The sequence below is a fragment of the Theobroma cacao genome, chromosome 4, assembly GCF_053813885.1.
Source record: "Theobroma cacao isolate CCN51 chromosome 4, ASM5381388v1, whole genome shotgun sequence".
Taxonomy (NCBI): domain Eukaryota; kingdom Viridiplantae; phylum Streptophyta; class Magnoliopsida; order Malvales; family Malvaceae; genus Theobroma; species Theobroma cacao.
In genome coordinates, this window is record NC_142642.1 from 26,427,499 (window position 1) to 26,450,369 (window position 22,871).

Consider the following 22,871-nt stretch of genomic DNA (forward strand, 5'->3'; position numbering starts at 1 on the left):
TTAACTAATTGTAAAGAATTATAATCATATCTACATCATCAATACTAAAATACTCACTCACAAAATACTCACAAACGCAAAAGAATTCCAAATCCAAATACACGTCATTACTCTCGATTGGTCTCTATAAACTTAAATATACACAAACTCATACCAGACACAAACTAACACACCTGAGCACTCTAGCTCGGTCTCAACAAACAGTAACAATACATCAAACATTCACACCCATATAGCACTCCCCCTTAAGCTCACAAGGTGCCTACACACCAAGCTTTGTGAACTTTACAACTCTAATTACATCTTTCTATCCCCTCTCACCCTCCCTCTATTTATAAACTCACTAACTCGTTCACCAAGAATCTCTTCCTTCTTCCAATTCTTGCGTAACAAGTCTTTTTGTCAATCAAGTAAACTTGTATACCATGTAAACATACTCACAAAGCAATATTTTCCGATCAATCAAAATCCAATCCAATCTCATAGGATTTGACTTGAAATTTCTAATAGGTTTTTTAATTTATTATACCAGTTTACTTGCATAATACGCTACTTCATCAATATAATTCTTATTATTTTCCATAAATTAAATTATTAAATAAAATTTATTAACTATAAACATGGATTTTCAAATTTAATTGAACTAATATTTTTATGATTACTCGTTTTCATTTATTTAACAACCATATATGTGATATAAATTTCACAAAATTTTTTTTACCCAATTAAAATATACTACATAGTTTTTATGGTATGAATTATAATGATGAAATAATAATTTTTACCCACCAATGCTGGTTACTTGTTTACTTATTTGAATCAAAGGTTTTTTTTCCTCCACTTTTTTTTATGTTCTTATAGTATATTTTTCAAAATTTTCTATTACAACTTAAACCAAATCTCAACTAGATAAAAATGTCATGTGTCGTTCACTTTATTCATTTATTATTATTTTCATTAATATTGTTAATTAATGATTAAAGATAAATTACCATTCCAAATTCCAATAATATATATATAGAGGAGGCATTGAATCTAAATTAATGTTATTGAAGCCAATAAATACAAGAAAAAAATTGAAATATAATAGTTATTAATTAACTTCTTAATATGTCAAAAGAAAAGTTGGCACGTTTATGTTACAACGATTATTACATGAAGCAATTTAAACTTTTTTCTTAATGCAAGTACAAGTGTTCCCTTTACCATACTTTATCATTGTTTGGATTATCTTCAAATATACGTATAATACTTTATTCCAACTCCCCGAACAAAATTTCTAGCTTCAACCGCTAGTAAATGCCAAATTTAGCACAACCTTAACAAATATAATATGACCAACCATTGCCCTTCTTACTCTCTTCACCATAAAAAAATATGGCCGTTCTCACTCTCTGTTGCGGTTTTTGATATCCATATGTTGGTACAATGCGCAATGCCTCATTAAGGAATGGCGCTGGTCGGGCCTGATATGCTAGTTCCAAGCAAATCAGCCCACGGTTCGGGTTAACTATACTGGCCCAACTTGATTTCAATCAAGTTTTGGTGTATATGCAAGATTTTATTTTATTAATAATAATAATCTTGAAATCGACTCATAGACATCTAAGCTGGCCTCTTCTTCGACAACTTGGAGCTCGTTCACAACTTCCCTGGCTATGCATGGGGGATTTTAATGAGATATTTTTTGCTAGTGAAAAGGAAGTGGACCAGAAAGAAGAGAAGTCCAGATGAAAGGTTTTCGTGAAGCTTGTAGAGATTGCCAATTAAAGGATTTGGGATATAGAGGCCCAAAATATACGTGGTGGAATAACCGTGAGGAGGATGTGTTTATCCGTCGTCGACTGGACAGAACGCTACGCATGGTTGGATGACTAGAATTGTTTCCACCTGATGCAGTATTTAATGAATCCTTTGGGGCATCTGATCATCTAACTCAACGGTTGGATATCATTCACCTTGGTCGGGTAAGATGGCAACGTCGCTTTCATTACGAGGAGGCCTGGCTAAATGATGAGGAGTGTCATATGGTGATCTCGGACATCTTAATAAATCAAGATGGCATGTCATCTAGCTTTCTTGATAAACTGAAGATGATCAAGGATACGTTGTGTGCAAAAAAGCCGAACCGTTTAAGCAACCTGCAGATCGCCAAAGCAAAGAGAAAGAATTGCAAGCTGCTCACAAGTCGAGTTCTAACCTGCACATGATCAAGCTATTGCAAACAGATTTAAATGGATTGCTTCGTTATGAATACGTAATGTGGAAGCAGCGTTCTTGAGCTGAGTGGCTTAAACAGGGTGATAAGAACATGAAATTTTTTTCATCAGAACACCAAGGAAAGAAAACGGAAAAATACTACATGGGCCCTTAAAAAAAGATGATGATGCATGGACAGAAACACAAGAGGAACTACATGAAGAAGTCAGGCATTTTTTCTCTCAATTATTCGCTTCTTTGAGACCGAAGGGCATTGACGAAATTTTGACAAGAATACAACCAAAAATATTGATAGAAATGAATGAGCAGTTAAATGATGATATTTCGATTGATGAGGTCCTGGTAGCTTTATTTCAAATGCAATACCCCACAAAGGCTCTTGGATCCGATGGCCTTTCAACTTTGTTCTTCCAAAAATATTGAGATAGGATGGGGGAGGATGTTTGTGTTGGTGTATTTTCAAAATCAAAGATTATGTGACACAACGAAAAGTTACTTTAGCTCAAAGGTCATAGTATGACTATTGGATTATAAGTAAGTTTTCATATGAATATTTATGTCTCTTGGTTGTAGACACCCATTCAAAATCAACCAAAAAAATAATAATATAATATAGTAAAAATAAATAAATAAATAAATAAAAAGAAAAAAAAAAGAAGAAGAGACTGAAGCATGCTTGGCCTCCATTGTCAACAAAATACAAAGCATTCAATGCTCCTCGAGCAACCAAGATTTGGATGATCATTTCCGGTGGATTTGTTTTGACTTTAAGCCTTTTGATTGTCCAAAATTTTGGGCAATCAAACTCTGAAACATTTTGAAACTCATGCATAAGAGGAAAGCCGGATTGAAAACCAGGGGCGAATTTTGGAAACCAAAGAAACCAGATCCAAAAGCAACAAAAATCCCATTCTCTAAACCAAAAAACCACAAAAATTAGACCCAAATAAAAAAAGCCCTAAAATCTAGCAGTCGGCATAACCACAACAACAGCCAAAAATATATATATAAAAAAAAGGAAAATGGGAGAGATGACTGTCAAACCCTGTTTTATAAAATAATTACGACGTCATTTACATGCTCAATAGAATGGTTACATATTTAGGAAGTTTGAGAAAATCGTTGAAAGATGATATTGCCCCTAATGGTATCATTGAGTCGATTAAGCCTCGAACTAGTTCAGATAGAAATTTAATATGAAATTAAGAATTTTAAAGTTCTAGAATGGTTTAATATGGTGATTCGGAGTTTGAGGATCAATTTGGAGTCAAACTGAAATTTTCGCTATCTAGGGGCAAAATGGTCATTTGCCACTTGGGGATAAAATGAGAATTTTAGAAAAGATTATTTTGGCCCCATTTGACTTATTGGAGTAAGATTTGAGATTTAGAAGTGAAAAATTTTAATTTCGGTATAATTTGGAGTAAAATGGTAAAATGGTAATTTTGCCACCCTAGGGGCAAAATTGTAATTTTTCACCACCAGGACATTTTTCCAGCACATGGTCTTCCTTTATCCTCATTTTGACCATTGACTAATTGTGTGGTGGAGATAAAAAGGATTAAAATTTTAAAATTTTAAAAATAGACCAATAAGAAAATGCTATGTTCATACCTTTATTATTTTATTGTTTCTTTATAAAAATGCATAAAATCAGCCCATTTTCTTCATATGGCCAGCCAAGCAAGGAAGAGAGAGAAAGAGAGGAAGAACAAAGGGAAAAACAAGAAAACCTAGGTGAAAATTCAAAGAAAAAGTGAAGAAATCAAGGAAACAAGCTAGGTAAGTTAGAATTTCTTTAGTTCTCCTTGATACCTAGCTTACCCATGCTTTTGTTCTTGATTTTCATGGTTGAATATTGAGTTATTATGATGAATTCAATTCTGAAAAATGGGTTAGGAGAGAGAAACTTGTTAGATTAATTTGATTTTAAGTTATGTTAGTGTTTTAAGTTAGTTTAATATATTTAGGAACAAAACAACAAGAAAAGAATTTATTTTCCTCCATTACCATTATTGGCCGAATTTTTTAGGGGAATATTGGCTGATGATCTTGATGTTTATTTGAGGAATTATGATGAATAATGATGAATTATGAGTCTAGAAAAATAATGGGGATTTTCAGAGCAAAAATACGAATTTTTACCCAGTAGGGGTATTTTCGTAATTTGCTATCGGGATTGATAATTTGCACCACACTGAGGGACATTAAGTCAATTTGGGTGCAATTGAGGTATAGAAACTATAAAAAATTAATTTGGAGTTTAAACGGACTCGTATATCGATTTAATCAGGTAATAAGCCGAATTAGGTCAGCACCGCATTTAAGCTGTAGTCGGATAAGTTGTATATCATATCATGCATATATACCGAGCCTGAATTGATTTTATAATGGTCAAGCATTAATGTGGTGAATTATGTATTATACATTGTAGATAAGTGGTGAGTAAATTACACTGGTAAAAGTACAGAGATTGTGCTTGAAGATTGAGATTAAGAGTACATCGACTCCTAAAACTGTGAGTGGACAACTTATCGTCTTAAATATCTAGAGTTGTTATACTTGTTTGATGCTTTTATTGAATGGTGAGCTTAAACTATAAAATATTATAATTTCTAATTAAAATATTTTTTTAAATAAAAATGAGATTTATACTGGTTTCGAAATCAAATATTGTTTTGGGAAAATTGAGCATATGGAGACTGTGTTGAAATTTATGATTTTATATGTTATTGAAATTGTGGTTTATGACACTATGGTAGCATGATGGCTAAATTTTTAGGGTTGGCATGAAATATATGAACAGTTTTGGATTGGTCTCGGTAGACTGGATTAAATTTTATTCACCATATTAAGCTACTGAAAATTTTATGGGTTGGTGGTATATTAAACGGTCATTGCAATGGTGGGAGTTTCAGTGGACTGCCTATGAGAAGGGCACGGTAACTCAATTATATACTTACCTTCGGGGGGAGATGTTAGGTGAAGTATCTCCTGAGGTATGATTTGAGTGCACCTCACGTTCGGGCCACCACGTTAGAGTGAGACTCAGCCAATGCCAAGGAACGGCTGTGTGTCAAATGTGAAAACATGTTTATGGGTATGGGTCATTGAACAGCCTTGGCGGTCTTAGTGGGATACCTTGACGAAGGTACCCGCGAGAATGATTCTGGCAGGGGCCAAGTTTAAGAAATTTATAAGCCGAGAAATTTTGATAAAAATAAATTGTTTGGTATAGATTGAAACGAAATTTGTGTTATGAACATTATTGAGATATAACGTTTTTATATTGTCTCCATCTACTCGGCTTTAGATGCTTTTGATGGTAATTGTTTACTCATTGGGATTATTTAATCTCACCCCTCTTCCTATCCATTTTTCAGGCTCAGGACAGTTTGTTAATAGTTGATTAAGACGAGAATTAATCTCGGAGTTGCATCATAGGAAGTAAGGGTTCGTAGCTCTACACCTTCTTGGTTAGTTGGGGGCTCACGTGTCACTGTAAACGAAATTTCATACTTTAATTATCTTTATTACTATATGAATAAATTTATTTTACTTTTACGCTACAAAAGTTATTTTAGGAAGACTTTGAAAATATTGTGTTTTAAGAAAATAGAATATTTTATTTAATATTTTTATTATATTCAAATAGCTATAATTTTACTTTAAACAAATGTTTTAGACTTCAAAATTTAATTTAAATCATGAAATATGTGTTTCCACTTACATATTACATTTTTACGGATTTCGAAATTTAAAAAAAAAATGACGAAAATACCCCTGTGACCTAGAAAGTAATATTTTATTGTTTTGAGTTAGAAACAACTTATGATTTCTTGAAATGCGAGATTTAATAACTGTCGCTCATCGGGGAGATGCGAAAGTTGATGCTAAGCCTTGCGGGGTTTCGATCGGCATTCGGGGTAATGAGTGCTTATCGGGATGTCAAGGCGGTTGTCACGGGCCCGATAGGAGTTTCGAGTCGTGACATGACAGTGGCCTAGGATTTTGGGTTCAGATTTGTTTAAGTGAGGGAGATTTGTGAGCTTTTTAGAGTGTTTAAAGGTGGGATGGCTGGCTAAAGGAGAAAGAGAGAGATCTAGTTGGGAAGCTGACAGCAAGAAGCTGGGGTTTTGGGTGGTCGGCGACAAGGGTGAACGGCGGAAAGAAGAAAGAATAAAGTTTTTTAAAGAGGGGTTGGTGGTAGAAGAGTAGACAAAGGAAGAGAGAAGAAAACAAAGAAAGAGAGGGAGAAGAAAAAGAGAGAAGAAGACGCCGACGATAAGGGAGAAAAGCGAGGAAAAGAGAGGGAAATAAAAGAAAAAAAGAAGAAAGAATGAGGGAACGCTGGCTGGAAGAGAGGTCGGCGGCAAGGGAGAAAAGAGAAAGAGCTTCTGGTGAAAAGAAAAGAAAAAGAAAGTTTTTTTTTAGTGAGAAGGGAGAATGCTGCTAGGTAAAGAGAGAAAATGAGGGAAGAAAAAAAAAAGAGAGCTTTTATTTCTAGGTATATAGGTAAAATGGTGTTGTTTTGGGTGAGGGTGTCTTGGCGACTAAGGAGCTTGAAACGGTGCTTTTTTGGAGGAAGGAGGTTGAATCCTTGAAGTGGGCAAGCGGACCTCTCGTGGGTCTTTGGACTAGGCCAATTTGAGCCCAAAAAGGTATACTTTTTCTCTTTGGTTTGGATTTGTTTCAATTGATTTTGGGTCTAGCCCATTTTGTTTAATTAAAATATGTTTTTGTTATAAATTAAATCATGTTAGGAAAAGTTTATATATATATATATATATAAGATACGAATGCCTATTTTAATGTTAGAAAATCAAAATAAACACAAAAAAATAACAATAATAAAAAAAATAGAAATAACAAAAATAGTAAAAATGCATAATTATGAAGAACATATATATAAAATAAGTGAATAAATAGTAAAGAAACCAATAATAGATTTAGTTTAACAAAATTAATAATAATAATAATAAGTGAATGAGAAGGATATGATAAAAAAGAAAGGAAGAAATATTTATATAATAAATATATTTAGATACCTGTAAATATAATAAATGAAAAATACATGATGTAAATATAATTATTATAAATAAAATGAAACGATTATTTTTAGTGATCTGAAGATAGAATTTCACTTAAAAAGGGCAAAAAGTTACCTTTTTCGGGTGAATTTCTTAGGTACACAATTCGAGATGAATTTTCACTGAAGTGTTAGGATAAATCCGAACTCTATACCCCAATACCCAGTAACTCAAATAATCATTGTTAAAAAATAATAATAAATATATGAACAATGTAATAAATCACCTTAAGTTATTAAACATATTGCATGAATAACGAACCAACTAAATTAATAAACGTGTTCATACAGATAACATCATTTTATCCTATCATAGCATGCCATGTTTATCTTGTTAATGGGGCGAGAATTCTAATTATGGGATTTTCTCGAAGAGCTGGTAGAGACGAGTTCTTCCTAGGTGAGGAAAACTTCGAGATTTCACCAAAGCATTGGGATGGTCTACGAACGATTTTCCAATAAATGATTGTCGACCCCATTGTTTAAAATTGAACAAATCATAACATCATTTTACGATTGCATCATGTGCATCTGTGAAACTGAATAAAAGAGTCAATCAGTTAATTTAATAAAGAATTAGTTAATAAGCAAGGGTTAAGGAAATACAGGAATAAAATCAAAGGTAGGCTACAATAGGATAACTTAAGATTAAATGGTACCGTTCGTGATACGGGCACCACGAAGGTGCTAACGCTTCTCCATGTGTAACCGCACTCCTAAGCCCATCTTCAAAAATCGTAGGCCAGTTCTCTACTTTCGACGGACTTAAAATTAATTTAAGATTTCGTTGATTAGAACCAAGTTAATGGGTGACCAATCGCACCTAGAAAAGACAATTGGTGGCGACTCCTAATGTGTTTTTTCCTTATATCTAGCGGTCGGGTTCCCGGACCCACACGTTACAACATTAGTAAAATGACATCCAAAAGTTATGAGACAAATTGGAAAAACACCATAGCTTGAAAGTTTAAATATGAAAAGTTATTATTTCAAAGATTATGTTTTATGGAATATAGTTGTTCTTTCATAGGATGATTATTCAAACAATACCTTTATCTAAAAGAGATGTCTTACAAAATGTAAAGATGTCTTTTAGACAAAATGGTGCCTTAATGAAAGGGTTGTGTCCTTGAAGAAGAGACATTTGCAAGCCTATATAAAGGGCTTGTTGCCAACCATTTTGACACATCAAATAAAAAACAAAACAATAGCAGAAAAATCAAGAGCAAGAAAAGTATTGTGTTCTATTAAGATAAACACTTAAGTTCCCATCAACTACAAAAGTGTCCAAATTTCTTATAATTTATTACAGAAAGTAGGTTTTAAAGTCGAACAACTTTACAAATCCTCGGGTATATCTAGCAGTCTACTCTCGTAAAGTGCAAGATAAAGTTAGACATTAACTTCATTGTATCCCTAAGGCTATTCGCATTATTTCCCTTTACATACTGAGTGGTGGGGGTGAAATAAGTCTTAAAGATAGTGTCTATTGAAAGGCTCACCTTGAAGTCAATTTTTTTAGTTCATTAAATTCCATCTAATCCCCATTTGCACCAACAGTTTGCAAATTTGTGAATGAATTTTTGCAAGGATGGATTCACTCATCATACATCAACCAAACACTCATAGTACTTATATTGAAGACTAACCAACCAAAAAAGGTTAGTCAATTTCATCCTGTAAGCCTACGTATCATTCTATACAAAATTCCCTCAAAGATTTTCACCAGCAGATTGAAAGCCATTCTTCCCTGTATTATCTCAAAAAATTAAAAAGCCTTTGTGCCGAGTTGGTTAATCTTTGATAATATTATTGTAGCACGTGAAATCATCCATTTTTTACACCACAAAAGACAAGAAAAGGTAGGCAACTTTGCGCTAAAATTAGACATGAGTAAGGCCTAAGACAAAGTGGAATGGAGTTATGTAACAGGGACAATGAGGAAGATGGGTTTGAATGGGAGATTTGGAGATGCATGTCCTTGGTAACCTATTTTGTTATAGTCAACGGTGTGCTAGGAAGCAAATATATACCCTCTAGAGGATTACGCCAAGGTGCCCACTATCTCCTTTTCTCTTTGTTATAAGCTTTGTTTAGATTTTGGATATGGCTAACCTTGCAAAGAGTATTTCTTGCATGAAACTGTATCGCCGAGGGCCAAATATTACTCACCTTTTGTTCGTAGATAATAGTATGGTTTTTGGTAAGACAAGGCATTGAGAAGTATGGGCAATGAAGAATTTGTTCGAAATGAATGAATTAGCCTCCAGACAAATGATAAATTTTGAGAAAATCACTACTCTTCAATAGGAATACTATGAGAGAAGATAGAGAAATGGTGGGGCAATTGTTGGGAATAAACAATGACCAATGGGGTGGGATGTATCTAAGAATGCCGTTAATTGCAAGAGGTTCCAAAAAGTAGATATTTAGCTATGTGAAAAAGCATGTTATGAAAAGACTCTTAAATTGGAAAAATAATTTGTTATTTCTAGCGGGAAGGGAGATTCTTATCAAATTAGTAGCCCAAGCAATTTCAACCTTTGCTATGAGTTGTTTCAAATTGCCAGATTCTCTTTATCAAGAAATTAATTTTAGTATCTCGCGCTTTTAATGGAGTGGTAATAGTAAAGACTAGAAAATACACTGAAAGAAGTGGAATAACATGTTCTTCAAAGTTCTTGAGAGGGATGGGATTCAGAGGCATAAAATCCTTTAATTTAGCAATGCTTGCTAAACAAGGATGGCGACTACAGATGCAAGAACCCACTCTTGCTTATAAAGTACCTAAAGCAAGATATTTTCCCAGTAATGACTTCATGGGTGCTCTAATGTCTAATCCAAGCATTTTATGGAAAAATGTAAATGAGGGTCAACAAGTCTTCAGAATGGGTTTAATTTGGTGTGTGGGAGATGGAAGAAAAATCAAGGTAAAAAGGGATAATTGGCTCCCATATGACTCGCCTCAACAAATTATGGTGCGCGACAACTCTGTTGATGATGAAATGCAAGTATGCGAGTTAATCAATGAAGATTCCATGACATGGAATGTGAAGAAAATAAATGATTTGTTTCATCCATATGAGAGTGGGTTAATTCAATCAATACCTCTAAGTTATAGAAACCTGGTGACAAACAAATCTGGTTTTCTTGCAAATATGGACAATATTAAGTGTAATCGGGCTATATAGTAGTTCATTCCCCTCTAATGTATGTTGAGGCAGTTGGCTCAAATAGTGATAACACATTGAGCTTCTAGAAGCAAATGTGGAACCCAAGTATCCTAAGAAAAATTATATTGTTCTTGTGAAAAGTTGTTAATGGGATACTACCAACCCGTGAGGCGTTAATCCAAAAAAAAGTGAGTCTCGATGTAAACTGTCCCTCTTGTGGCTTTGAATTAGAGACTACATGCCACTCCTTTTGCTGTTGCCCCTTGGCACGTGTTATGTGGATGGCCTCAAAATAGGGCTTCAGACAAATAATGGTGAACTTTGGCACTTTCATTGATAGGCTACTTCATTTAATTTAAGATAATGGAGAAAGTGGACATGGGTCTAATGGGCCTTATGGAAAGCATGAAACATGTTGGGTTTTAAAGACCCAAGACTTAAGCCTTTGCAGGTGCTAGAATTAGGTAGAAATATTATTGGGCACTGTAGAGAGGCCAATCAAGTACGAAGTAGTATGATGTCTCGGTCTTATAAAAGTTCATAATGGTCTAGACCTAGCCGGAGCAAGTTGAATGTAGATGTTGTGACTTTTGAGATAGTTGGCAAAAAAAGAACTGTTATCGAGTTTGTGGTAAGAAATTCATTGGGTGTACCAACATTATCTAGTGCAAGAAATATGAAGGCTGAGAACACAGTTGAGGAAACAGAATTGTTGTCGCTAGCCTTGGCCTTAAGATGTTGCCAAATTAAGGGAGCTACAATAGACAAGATTGAAATGGATAATCAAATAGTGGTTGGTTGGATTAAAGGGGAAAAAGCTTTGGGTAGGATGGGGAACATTATTGAAAACTGCCTAGATTTAATAAGGATTGTTAGGTGTGATAGCATAAAATACTGTTCAAGGGAGTGCAATAGCGTAGCCCATGAGAAAGCAAAGGAAGCAAAAAGGATGGGCAAAAAAGCAAAAATCTAGCATACTGCATTTGAATTAGCTAGTAATATCCAATATGTTATTCTTAAAGATATTAATCCCTCTAGTTGATTATATTACAGATTTAGGTAGTTGTCTTGATGATTATATGAAGGTAGGGGTACTTTTTTGGCTTTACTCATGGTTTTTATTGTAAGTTGAATCTCTAGATTTATGTGTGAATATTAGAACACTAAAAGCATCAATTACTTATTACGTACCTATTTGATTCATAGAGGTACCCATTGTGTGCAACGAAAAAATAAAGTATTCCTAGTTAAGGTTAGCTATTCCTCTTCGCACTTCTCTATTATTTGTGGTGGCTCTCAAAGGGCAAATACCATTAGGTTAGAAGGGAAGAGGAGACCTAACCACATATATATAATAAACAAAATCCTAGTACAAATCTCCCCATGAAAGGTGTATTGGGTTAGGGCCCATACAACCGCCAAACCACATTGATCCAATTAGACAAGCAAAGCCCATCATTAACTGATCACTTTAATATTAATTGGGCCTCATGCTTAGTCTCACAATAGGACTAAATTATCAATCTGTTTTATTAAACCAAAATTACCAATTAATAAAAGCCCACATAATAGAAAATTCTAACATTCTCCCACTTAGGGAATATTAATTGGAGTTTATTTTGACTTTAAGAAAACACTTTAGAAAACAAAACTCCAGAATGAGTGACTTAATTTTGATGTGGCCATAATTTAAAAATATTTTGCCTTAGAGACAATGTTTTAATGATCTTGTCCAACAGAAACGTCTAATGTTGAATTATGGTAGCCATTATGCCACTTATTGACGTAAAACCAATCTGTAGTTTCAAGTACCAGTGATCTTATTGACAGTGGATCTCATTGTGGTAGTGTAGCAAGAAAAGAGCACCTAAATGTGATATCAATGTGTTATTTTCATTGTCAGTCCTCTTGTTGAATTCTTTAAACTTGGTGAGAAATCTATTCGGCACTAACATGCCTGTAGGTCTCCCACTTACCCTCGAGGTTTCTTGCTGGTATCATTCATGAGACGTACTAGTAAAATCACTCTTGAGATAGACACCAATCTCAAGATTTCATAAAGCATATATGCAAAATAACAATTAGACGTACATATACAAATAATACAAAATAATAACATGAATTTTCAATCAACGATGATCATCAATAAATATAAAATCAAACATCTCTTGGATGTCTTTAGACATAGAAAAGGTTTCAACACAACTAAATGTAAACCATAATGTGAGAGTTATATAAATAACATACTCCCACTAACCAAGTACATCAAAAGACCCTAAAATACCCATGCTTTCAACATGTCTACTAAAAATTGTAGGTCTTTAACCCCTTAGTCAAAGGATCAACCAACATGTTATCACTGTCAATGTACTCAACAACAATGTCACCATATTTAACAAAATCCCTAACCTTTAGATATTTTATCTCCAAATGTTTAGACCCACTAGTGCTTTTGTTGTTCTTAGTGAACAACATAATAGACCTATTATCTCAATAAATTTTAAGAGGTCTAAAGATGGAATCAACAGCACATAGCCCAGAAATAAGATTTTTAAGCCAAATAACCTGTGTGGCAGCCCCATAACAAGCAACAAACTCAGCTTGCATAGTAGAGAAAGCTAAGAGCGTTTGCTTAACACTCTTTCAAAAAACAACTCCTCCAATTAACATAAAAATATACCCTAAGGTGGACTTCATGTCATCTTGACAACTACCGAAGTCAGAATTTGTGTAACCAACAATCTCAAGGTTCTCCACCTTTTTATACATCAACATATAATCTTTGGTCTTTTGTAAGTATCTCATCACTTTCTTAGTAGTAACCCAATGATTTAAACCAAGATTACTAAGATGCCTACTTAGAATCCCCATTGCAAAAGCTATGTTTAGACTAGTGTAAACTTGTGCATACATAAGGCTTCCAACTGCACTAGAATAGGATATTCCTTTCATAGATTCTTTCTCCAAGCCATTTTTTGGACATTAACTAAGCTTAAATTTATCGTCTTTCACAATAGGTGCATCCTTAGCCTTACAATTCTACATGTTGAATCTGCGGAGCACACGCTCAATGTATGCCTTCTAGGAAAGCCTTAATAAAATTTGGAACCTGTCGTTGCATATCTTAATCCCAAGTACAAATAAGGCATCACTAAGATCTTTCATGTCGAAAGTCTTGGACAATGACTGCTTAGTTTCATGAAACAATCCAACATCATTACTAGCTAGCAAGATATCATCCACATATAGCACAAGAAAAATGAACTTACTCCCATTAATCTCAAGGTATAGGCACTGATCAACCTTATTTTCCTCAAAACCCATGGAAGTAACTATCTCATCAAACTTTAAATACCATTGTCTAAAAGCTTGCTTCATAAATGGACTTCTTAAGTCTACATATCAAATTTTCACTCCCTAATTCATGAAATCCTTAAAGTTAAACCATATAAACCTCATCTTCAAGGTTGCCATTCAAGAAGATTGCCTTCACATCCATTTGATGAAGTTCTAAATCAAAATATGGCTACTAAGGCCAAATGATCCTAAAAGAATCCTTGGAAGACACTGGTGAAAAGGTCTCATCATAATCCACTCCCTCTCTTTGAGTAAACCTCTTTGCCACCAATCTAGCCTTAAACCTCTAAAGTTTTCCCTTAGAATCTTTCTTGGTCTTATACACTCATTTGCAACCAATTGGCCTACATCCCTTTGGAAGTTCAATTAGCTCTCAAACACCATTTTGAGCCATAAAACTCATCTCATCTTTCATTGCATCCATCCACATAATAGACTGGGGACTATAAATGGCATCACTAAAAGTCATGGATCCACCACATGATTGATATCATAATCACTCTCTCCAAGAAAAACCATGTAAACATTAAGAATAGCAAACTTCCTTTGCCTAGAAGATCTCCTTAAGGGCACCTAAACTTCATTTTCCTGAATAGGATAAACATCAATAGGAGGACAATTTACATCATGTGTAAAGTTGGCAAAGGTACTACACTACCCCGTGAAGTTGGCAAAGGAATGGTTACATGTCTAATAGGCTCACTATTAGTAACAACTTCAATCATAGCCTTATTAGCAACATCAAACACTAAAAATTTTACCACTTGTGATTCTACAACTTTAGTTCCATGTGTAAAGCAAAAAAACCTATATTCTTTAGAATGGTCTAGGTAACCTATGAATTAGCAACGAGTGATTCTGGGTTCAGTCTTTCTTTAGGAAGGATTATAAATTCTAACTTCTGCAAGACATCCCCACCTGAAAATGGTTCAATATGGGTTTCTTACCAGTCCACAACTCAAAAGGTGTTGTAGGAACAAACTTACTAGGCACTCTTTTAAGAATATACAAAGTAGTTTTAATGGCTTCACCCTAAAAAGACTCGGGAAGGTTAGTCCTACTCATCATACTTCTCATCATTTCCTTAAGAGTGCGATTTTGTCTTTTGGCCACACCATTTTATTCAAGACTGCCAAGCTTGGTATATTGGGCAATAATTCCACACTTTTGTAAGTATTTGGCAAATGGTCACATGTGCTGTCCAATTGTACCACGTTTGCCATAATACTCACCCCTCGATTAGACCTAACAATTTTGATAACTTTCCCTAATTGTTTCTTTACCTCAGTTTTGAAAATTTTGAATTTTTCATAAACATTAGATTTTTCATCTATTAAGTAAAGATAACCATAATGAGAAAAGTCATTAATGAAGGTAACAAAATACTTGTTACCAAGTAAGGTAGGTGTAAGAGGTCCACTAATATCAATGTGCACAATTTTCAAAAAATCCTTGCTACGAGTTGCCTCTTTTTTCTTAGTTTTTGTCATTTTACCTTTTATGCAATCTACAAAGTGTCTAACTTTTCAAAATCAAGATTAGGCAAAATGCTATCTTTTATTAATCTCCCAACTCTCTCATTAGAAATGTGATCAAATCTTTTATGCCACAGTAAGGAAGAGTTTTCTTTAATAAAAGATCTTTTAGACACAATGTTTTCAACATTCATGCAACTATATTCATTATTAGGGACTGAGCATAATCCATAAAAATTATCAACTAGCTTAAACTCTCTAATGACCTTAGAATTTAAAAGCAAGTCAACTTTTCCATCACCAATGCCAAAATAATAACCAATTTTATCCATAATAGAAACTGAAATCAAATTTAGCCTAGATGTCAGTACATGAAAAACATTTTCCAAAACAAGTTCAAAACCATACTCTAAATTTAAACCTATGGTTCCTACATGACTAACATTTACTTTGGCATTGTTTCCAACTTTAAGCTTGGCCTTTCTCTCACTTGGCTTCCGTTTGCTTTTGAACCCCTGTAGTGTAACAGCAACATGAACAGTTGCACCATTATCAAGCCACCACAAATTTGGTGGTGCACTAACAAAATAGGATTCAAAACAAACTAGAGCTAGTGACTTACCTTGTTGTTTATTCTTTTTCTCTAACTAGGACTTATATTTAGGGTACTCATGTTTCATGTGACTTTTCTTCTTGCGGGAAAAGCACTTAACCTCTTTCCTTCTGACAGTTGTAAGACCTCCTACCCCTTTAGTCTAGCCATTACCATGCCCTTTATTGTCCTGCTTAGGAGCATTTTTAGGTTTCTTAAAATTCTTTTGGTAGTAAGGTTTTGAATTTGTGGTAAGTAAGGCACTCTCACTCTTTTCTTTCTTGAGTTTTTCTTTCTCAAAGACACACTTAGAAATAAGGTCATTAACACTCCAAACCTCATTCACATCATTATAGGTAGTTTTGATTTGAGTAAACTCAATAGGTAAGGAATTAAGGGCATGATGGACAATAAACTTGTTAGGAAGGGTGATGTCATGGGAAGCCGATTTAGTTTGAATGTGGACCATTTTCATGATAAAATCCCTGACCCCTCCAACACTATCATACTTCATACTCTTAAGCTCACTCATAAGGTTCCCAACCTTAAACTTACTAGATTTTTGGTATCTTTCACCTACCGCTTTATAAAGTTCCTTAGCAATTTCAGTCTTTTGCAACCCACTTGATAGATGCTCAAAAACAGATCCCTTAAGGGCTTGCATACACATGTGATATGCTCTATCCCATTTAACAAAGAATTCTTTTTCCTCAATAGTGCTCTTGTCAGTAAGGGCAGTAAGCATATTAACATGCAAGGCTATATATTTCACTCATAACCAAAATAAAAGACAAATCTTCTTCCATCTCTTAAAGTTAAACCCATTAAGAGTATCAATAGTAGCTTGATTATTATTCACAATAAATATCACTGTTCAAAATAAGAAATACAACTATTAGTTAATTGGGCAATAACGAAATAATTAGCAATAGTCCAAAATGTGCTAAAAGAAAATAATCGAAAAGTCCAAGTGCATCATCACAGACTTCCCTTTGGGTAGAGAATATGACATGCTAATAGGTACTCTTCACATAAAGCTAATATGAGAATATTCTAGTTTTCAAAAAGCCTATCCCCTTTAAGCAGACAGACCATCTAAATTGATATAGTCTCAACCATGGTGCTTCATATCCCACTCTAAATTGCCCTACATAATAACCACCTTTGGGCGAGTGATTCTTTAAAGCAATTTAAAAAATCATCCTGTAACCTTTTGCTTAAGAAAATAATCCATTAATTTTAGTAAATGAGCCATTTTGGTAGCCAAACACTTACATCAATTAATGACAAAAAGAATTCTTAAACCAGGAATTAATTATTTGCCTAAATTTCTTAATTTGCATACTCAACCCAATGTATGCAATGGATCGTTCTTACTGAGATACTAAGCTTGGGTGTATATCATTTGAACCCAAATAGTATTTGTTGCAATAAAACTTAAGGTCTTTACTTTTTTTTTAATAAATACAATATATTCTCTAAATTATGTATATAATTTCAACCCGAGAGTATACAAATTTAAAGACTAATCTAAGGAGAGTACATATAGCCATTCAACTCAAACATATGCACATTATTTTTCTATCATATTCATTCTAGAAATATCTCATCAAAAATATTCAAAATAATTAATTAAATGTACAAAAAATAAATAAATATTGAACGTGCATTAAAAATTCAAAGAAAAAAGTACAACATGTAAAGTTAGGCAAGTGGAGATGAACTGACAAAAATTATTTCGAAAATCATGGGCCTAATGGGCCCCACGTGCCTCACACTCCACGCTTGAGAGTAGGCTTCACTGCCCAACATAATTTTTTATTTCTTCAACTTCTAATTGGGTTAAATCCTACCCAATTGGGTCAAATCCGACCAATTTGGGTCTTTATCCTTATTTCTCTCTAATTCTTAGCTTTACAAGTATTTTTGATGAAATTAACCCTTTTAAATCTTAATTAAGACTTTGTTCTATAATGCCCATGCATTAAAACTCATAAAAAAACTACAAACCAAGATCAATTAATTAAGAAAATTAATTTTGAAAACCCATTCTTAACCATATTAAGTTTTCTTCAAAATTGGTTGCAATACACTTATATGTTATATAATTAAACTTAGATATTAATTCTATAACATATGTAAGTTGATTTTAAGAGTCCAATTTAAATTAAAACATATAAGATATTAGTGATTAATCAAGAACTAGATTTTGAGTTTTATGTTCAAACCCATAGCTTATTATTTAATTCTTATCTCTATGGTACAAGTTAAGAGAAGAGGTTTATACAAAATTAATCTATGTATTGTGAGGAATAAAGTCCTAACCTTATGTCCAGAAACAATAACAGAAAAATAGAATTTTTACGATAAACAAAAAATAAGTATGCCCCAGCAAGCAATTTTACAAAATAAATTCATTAAATTCTTAAATTCTGTTGGGTTCTAATTTCACACTAGTTGCTCTGATACCATATGTAAGTTGAATCTCTAAATCTAAGTGTAAATATTAGAACACCAAAAGCATCATTCATAGAGGTACCCATTGTTCGTAGTGAAAAAACAGAGTATTCCTGGTTAAGGCTAGATCTTCCTTTTGGCACTTTTTTATTATTTGTGGTGACTCTCAATGGGCAAATACCGTTAGGTTTGAAAGGAAGAGGGTATCTAGTCACATATATATATAATAAACAAAACTCTAGTACAAGCCTATCCATTAAAAGCGTACTGGACTAAGGCTTACACAACCATCAAACCACATTAATCAAATTAGACGTACAAAGCTTATTATTAACTGATCACTTTAATAAAAATTAGACTCTCATGTTTCACCTCACAATAAGACTAAACTATCAATCTGTTTTATTAAATCAAAATTACTAATTAATAAAAGGCCACATAATAGAAAATACTAACATTTATCCCACAAGATTTTTACATGGGAAAGTTTTTAATGAGGTCCTTGTATCATGTATAGGGATGGGAGTTGGTTATCAACATAAGAGGCAAAACCGTGTGCAACTGTAGCGTCAAGTGGGAACTGAGGACATGATTTGAAAAAGCTTGCAAGGATTTAGACTATTGGATTTGGAACTATATGTCTCCACTGTCTGTGTCAGCCACTTGATTGCTCCCACATTTCTTTCATGACGACACCTCTCCCACTAGACGAGAATGGACTCATTCATAGCCACCTCATGAAAGCATTTAATTTGTGAAATCTTTGCTCCGGCAGCGTGATTTTCACTAGTTTTCTCCATAATTACTTATTTGAAGATATGATCCAAAAATAAACTGTGTCTAGACGCCTACTTATTTTCTTATGTCAATAATTCATCAGAGAATATCACAAAATTATAGTGCTGTAACCAAGTTTCTTCAGCCTCACAATTTTCTGTTGAAAATTATTATAAAAACTAATTTGCTATATCACTTTTTTGTTTGACTTTTATTTTGCATATTAATTATTCTGGTTTGGCCATTAACATTTCTTATTTATGGAACTCTTGACATTTTCTGGAGGGAAAGAGAAAGGAAGAGAAGGTCGCATGAAATTTTCTGAAAGGTTTCCCTGGTCCTGACAATTCGTCACCGCCTGTCACGGTTGTCTTCCTTATCACTCTCTCTGATAGTTAACAAAAGAATCTTTTCGTCTTAAATTTCGATTCCCGGAGCGATCTCTCTCTAGTAAACGCCATGAAAAACTTCCCCAAAAGATACGTTTCTTTACAGAAAAACCTTCCAATCCTAGCCCTTTTTCACTTCACCTTTCTACACAGCCGAACCATCTCCTCCGATGATGGCTGGCCAAAGCCTTACACGCCTCATGACAACATTTCTCTTGATTGTGGCTCCACGGGCAACAACACTGATCTTGCTGGCCGGTCCTGGCTTGCTGATAGCACCATTTATTTAGATCGGTCAAATAAGGTATCAGTAATCTCAAGTTCTCCAACAAAGGGAGACTCCATACCTTACAGAACAGCTCGCCTGTCTCGATCTCAATTCAGCTACTCGTTTACAGTCACACCAGGACCAAAATTCATTCGCCTTCACTTTTATCCAACTTCATACCAAGAATTCAATCGCTCAAAGGCCTCTTTTGATGTCCATATTGGTCGTTACACCCTCCTAAGAAACTACAGCGCTGCCCTCACAGCTGATGATCTTAAATCTGAGGTCTTTTCTAGAGAATTTTGCATAAATGTTGATGACCAAAAGCTGAACATATTGTTCACTCCAAATACTCGTATGCCAGATTCTTATGCTTTTATCAACGGAATCGAAATCGTTTCCATGCCCAACAATCTTTATTACTCTGCAGAAGATGATTCAGGGTTCAATTTTGTAAATCAGGTGAACCCGTACCACATCTTGAAGAACCAGGCTCTTGAGACGGTATATCGACTAAATATTGGCGGAAGCTCCATTTCACCTGCACAAGATACGGGTATGTATAGGAGTTGGTCTGAGGATGATGAATATTTGACTAATGGTGAACGCAGTGTTCTTCCTGTTAACCTTAGAGTGAACCCCAGTTTCAGTGTGATACCAAATTACAGTTCCCCAGTCTCAGTCTATAGAACGGCCAGGACTATGGGGACCAACAAAACTGTAAACGAGAACTATAGACTCACTTGGGAATTTAGAGTTGATTCTGGCTTCACTTACTTTGTCAGGTTACACTTTTGTGAATTTCAGGTAGAAATAACAGAGCCTGGTGACAGGGTGTTTCAGATTTACATAGACAATATTGTGGCTGAACCTCAAGCGGATGTAATTTCTTGGGCTGGTGGAAGAGGGGTGCCAGTCTACAGAGATTACGCTGTGATGATTGGTAGAGCAGGAACCGAAAAGAAAAGAAATCTATCTATTGCACTTCACCCTGCCCCAGCTTGGAGGACCAAATATTCTGATGCTATCTTGAATGGGGTTGAAATTTTCAAATTGAGCAACGATGGCAATCTTGCAGGACCCAACCCTGACAGAATTCCTATCAGGCCGCCTGACAACTCTCTTTCACCAACAACAATGCCACAGAATAAGCGCACAACAATATTTCCCATTGTTATTGGTGTTTTCTCTGGCTATGCTGCACTTTCTCTTCTATGTTTCTTGATTTTCCGCCCGAAATCGAGAGTTGAAGGCTCCGGGTCCAGCGAAGGATCTTCATCGCGGTACCCATTTGGATCTTCATTACGGTGCCCATATTCTTACAAGGATTACTATTCATTGGATGGTAGCGGTTAAGTGTACAGTAGGGTTGGTAAACATTCCAAAAATACACGTTGTCCAGATAAGTCGAGGTGGGATCTCTGATAAAGTGCTTGCTCAGTTTTAGTAGTCTAGTTTGTTACTATTTTACCATTTTATTAACTGTTTGAGTCAACTAAATTTGTGTTTCACTTTATATTTTATAAAACGTTATTAGCACAATTTTCTAATATATTAAATTTAAATATTATATAATTTTCATCATTTCTAAGCTTGAAAATGAGTTCAATGGTTAGTTTTTGATTTTTAGTTTTAGCAAACAAAGTAAGTAACTTGATATATCTTCCGTGTTTTTGTTTTTTAAAATTTAACCTTAATGTGAATTTGCTATTATATAGTATATATTATAATTTGTCTATTGATTTATTAGATTGGAATGTGATTTTGCTATTACGTAGTATGTATCATATTTTGTTCATTAATTTATTAAATTGAATTGAGCATACAAATATATATAACTATATATGATCTCTTTATACTGGTATTGGAATATGATTTGCTCATTACATGATTTATTTGTTTTAAATTTCAGATATGAATATGCTCTATATATGTAACTCTATCTTTAATATTATGAGATTTTGCATAAGACATTTTGAATTGAACATATGAAATTGATTTTGATAATATTTGACTTTATTTTGTATCTATTTTGTAACAAGTGAAAAATACTATATTTTGGTTAATTTGAAAATACATTTTATTTTCGAATTCATGCCTTTTGTGGCTGAGCAAAATAATGAGTTACTAATAAAAAATCATGTATTTCATCTATTCTTTGAAGTGAATGCGACATAATTTAAAAATTATAGTCATAGATGTGAAAAAGATCGTCATAATTATTGTAATTGTGATGGTTACACTAATCACTATTCTAATAACAATAATACTTTTACTTATAAGAAGTGGATGAATATTTTTAACCCATCAAGAAAAAATGAATATTTTAACCCACCAAGAGTTGATAAATACCTTTAACTAACCAATAGTGGATGAATAGTGAAGAGATATAAGAAATAGACAAAATGGACAAAATAAAAGTAATATAGAAAATGCTTGTTATCGATGTGATATGAAAGGTCATTGGTCACGTATTAATTGTACGTCAAAACATATTAAATTTTACCAAGCATTAATGAAAGCTAAACAAAGTAAATATATATATATATATATATATATATATATATATATATATATATATATATATATATATATATATATATATATGAAAAAAATAAAATTCCTTAATAGTTTGTTGGTATGTTTTAGTATAATTTTATTATAAAGACATTTTTATATTTTCTCATTATATTTAAATGATATGTTTTTATTATATGTTTTAATAATAAATTCTATATTTAATGTTCTATTATGTTAACTTATAAGTTTCATATTGTATATATTTTATTTTATTAGAATATATATATATATATATATATATATATATATATATATATTCATCTAGTTGAATCCAAGATTAATGATTTAAATATATGTCTAGCAGACAATGCTACAACGCACACTATATTTAAAGACAAAATATATTTTTCCCACTTGACAATGAAAGAAGCTAATGTCAATACAATATTCGGTAGTACAAGATTAATTGAAATCTCCAGAATAGCTAATATTTTACTACCCGAAGGAACAAAGTTTATAATAAAGGATGTACTATTTTTAGCTAAGTCTTAAAG

The 22,871-nt window shown here is 33.5% G+C and overlaps 1 protein-coding gene across 1 annotated transcript; it reads left to right on the top strand.

Annotated features, from left to right (window-relative positions):
• The first annotated feature begins 19,404 nt into the window (after positions 1–19,404).
• On the top strand, positions 19,405–21,339 carry LOC18601705 (receptor-like protein kinase FERONIA). The gene has a single exon (XM_018119574.2). It carries the CDS (start codon positions 19,600–19,602, stop codon positions 21,151–21,153), a length of 1,554 nt encoding a protein of 517 aa, XP_017975063.1. The 5' UTR covers positions 19,405–19,599; the 3' UTR covers positions 21,154–21,339.
• The last annotated feature ends 1,532 nt before the right edge of the window (positions 21,340–22,871 follow it).

Excerpts from the sequence above, each read along its gene's own strand:
- LOC18601705 (XM_018119574.2), top strand. The coding sequence starts at position 19,600 with ATGAAAAACTTCCCCAAAAGATACGTTTCTTTACAGAAAAACCTTCCA.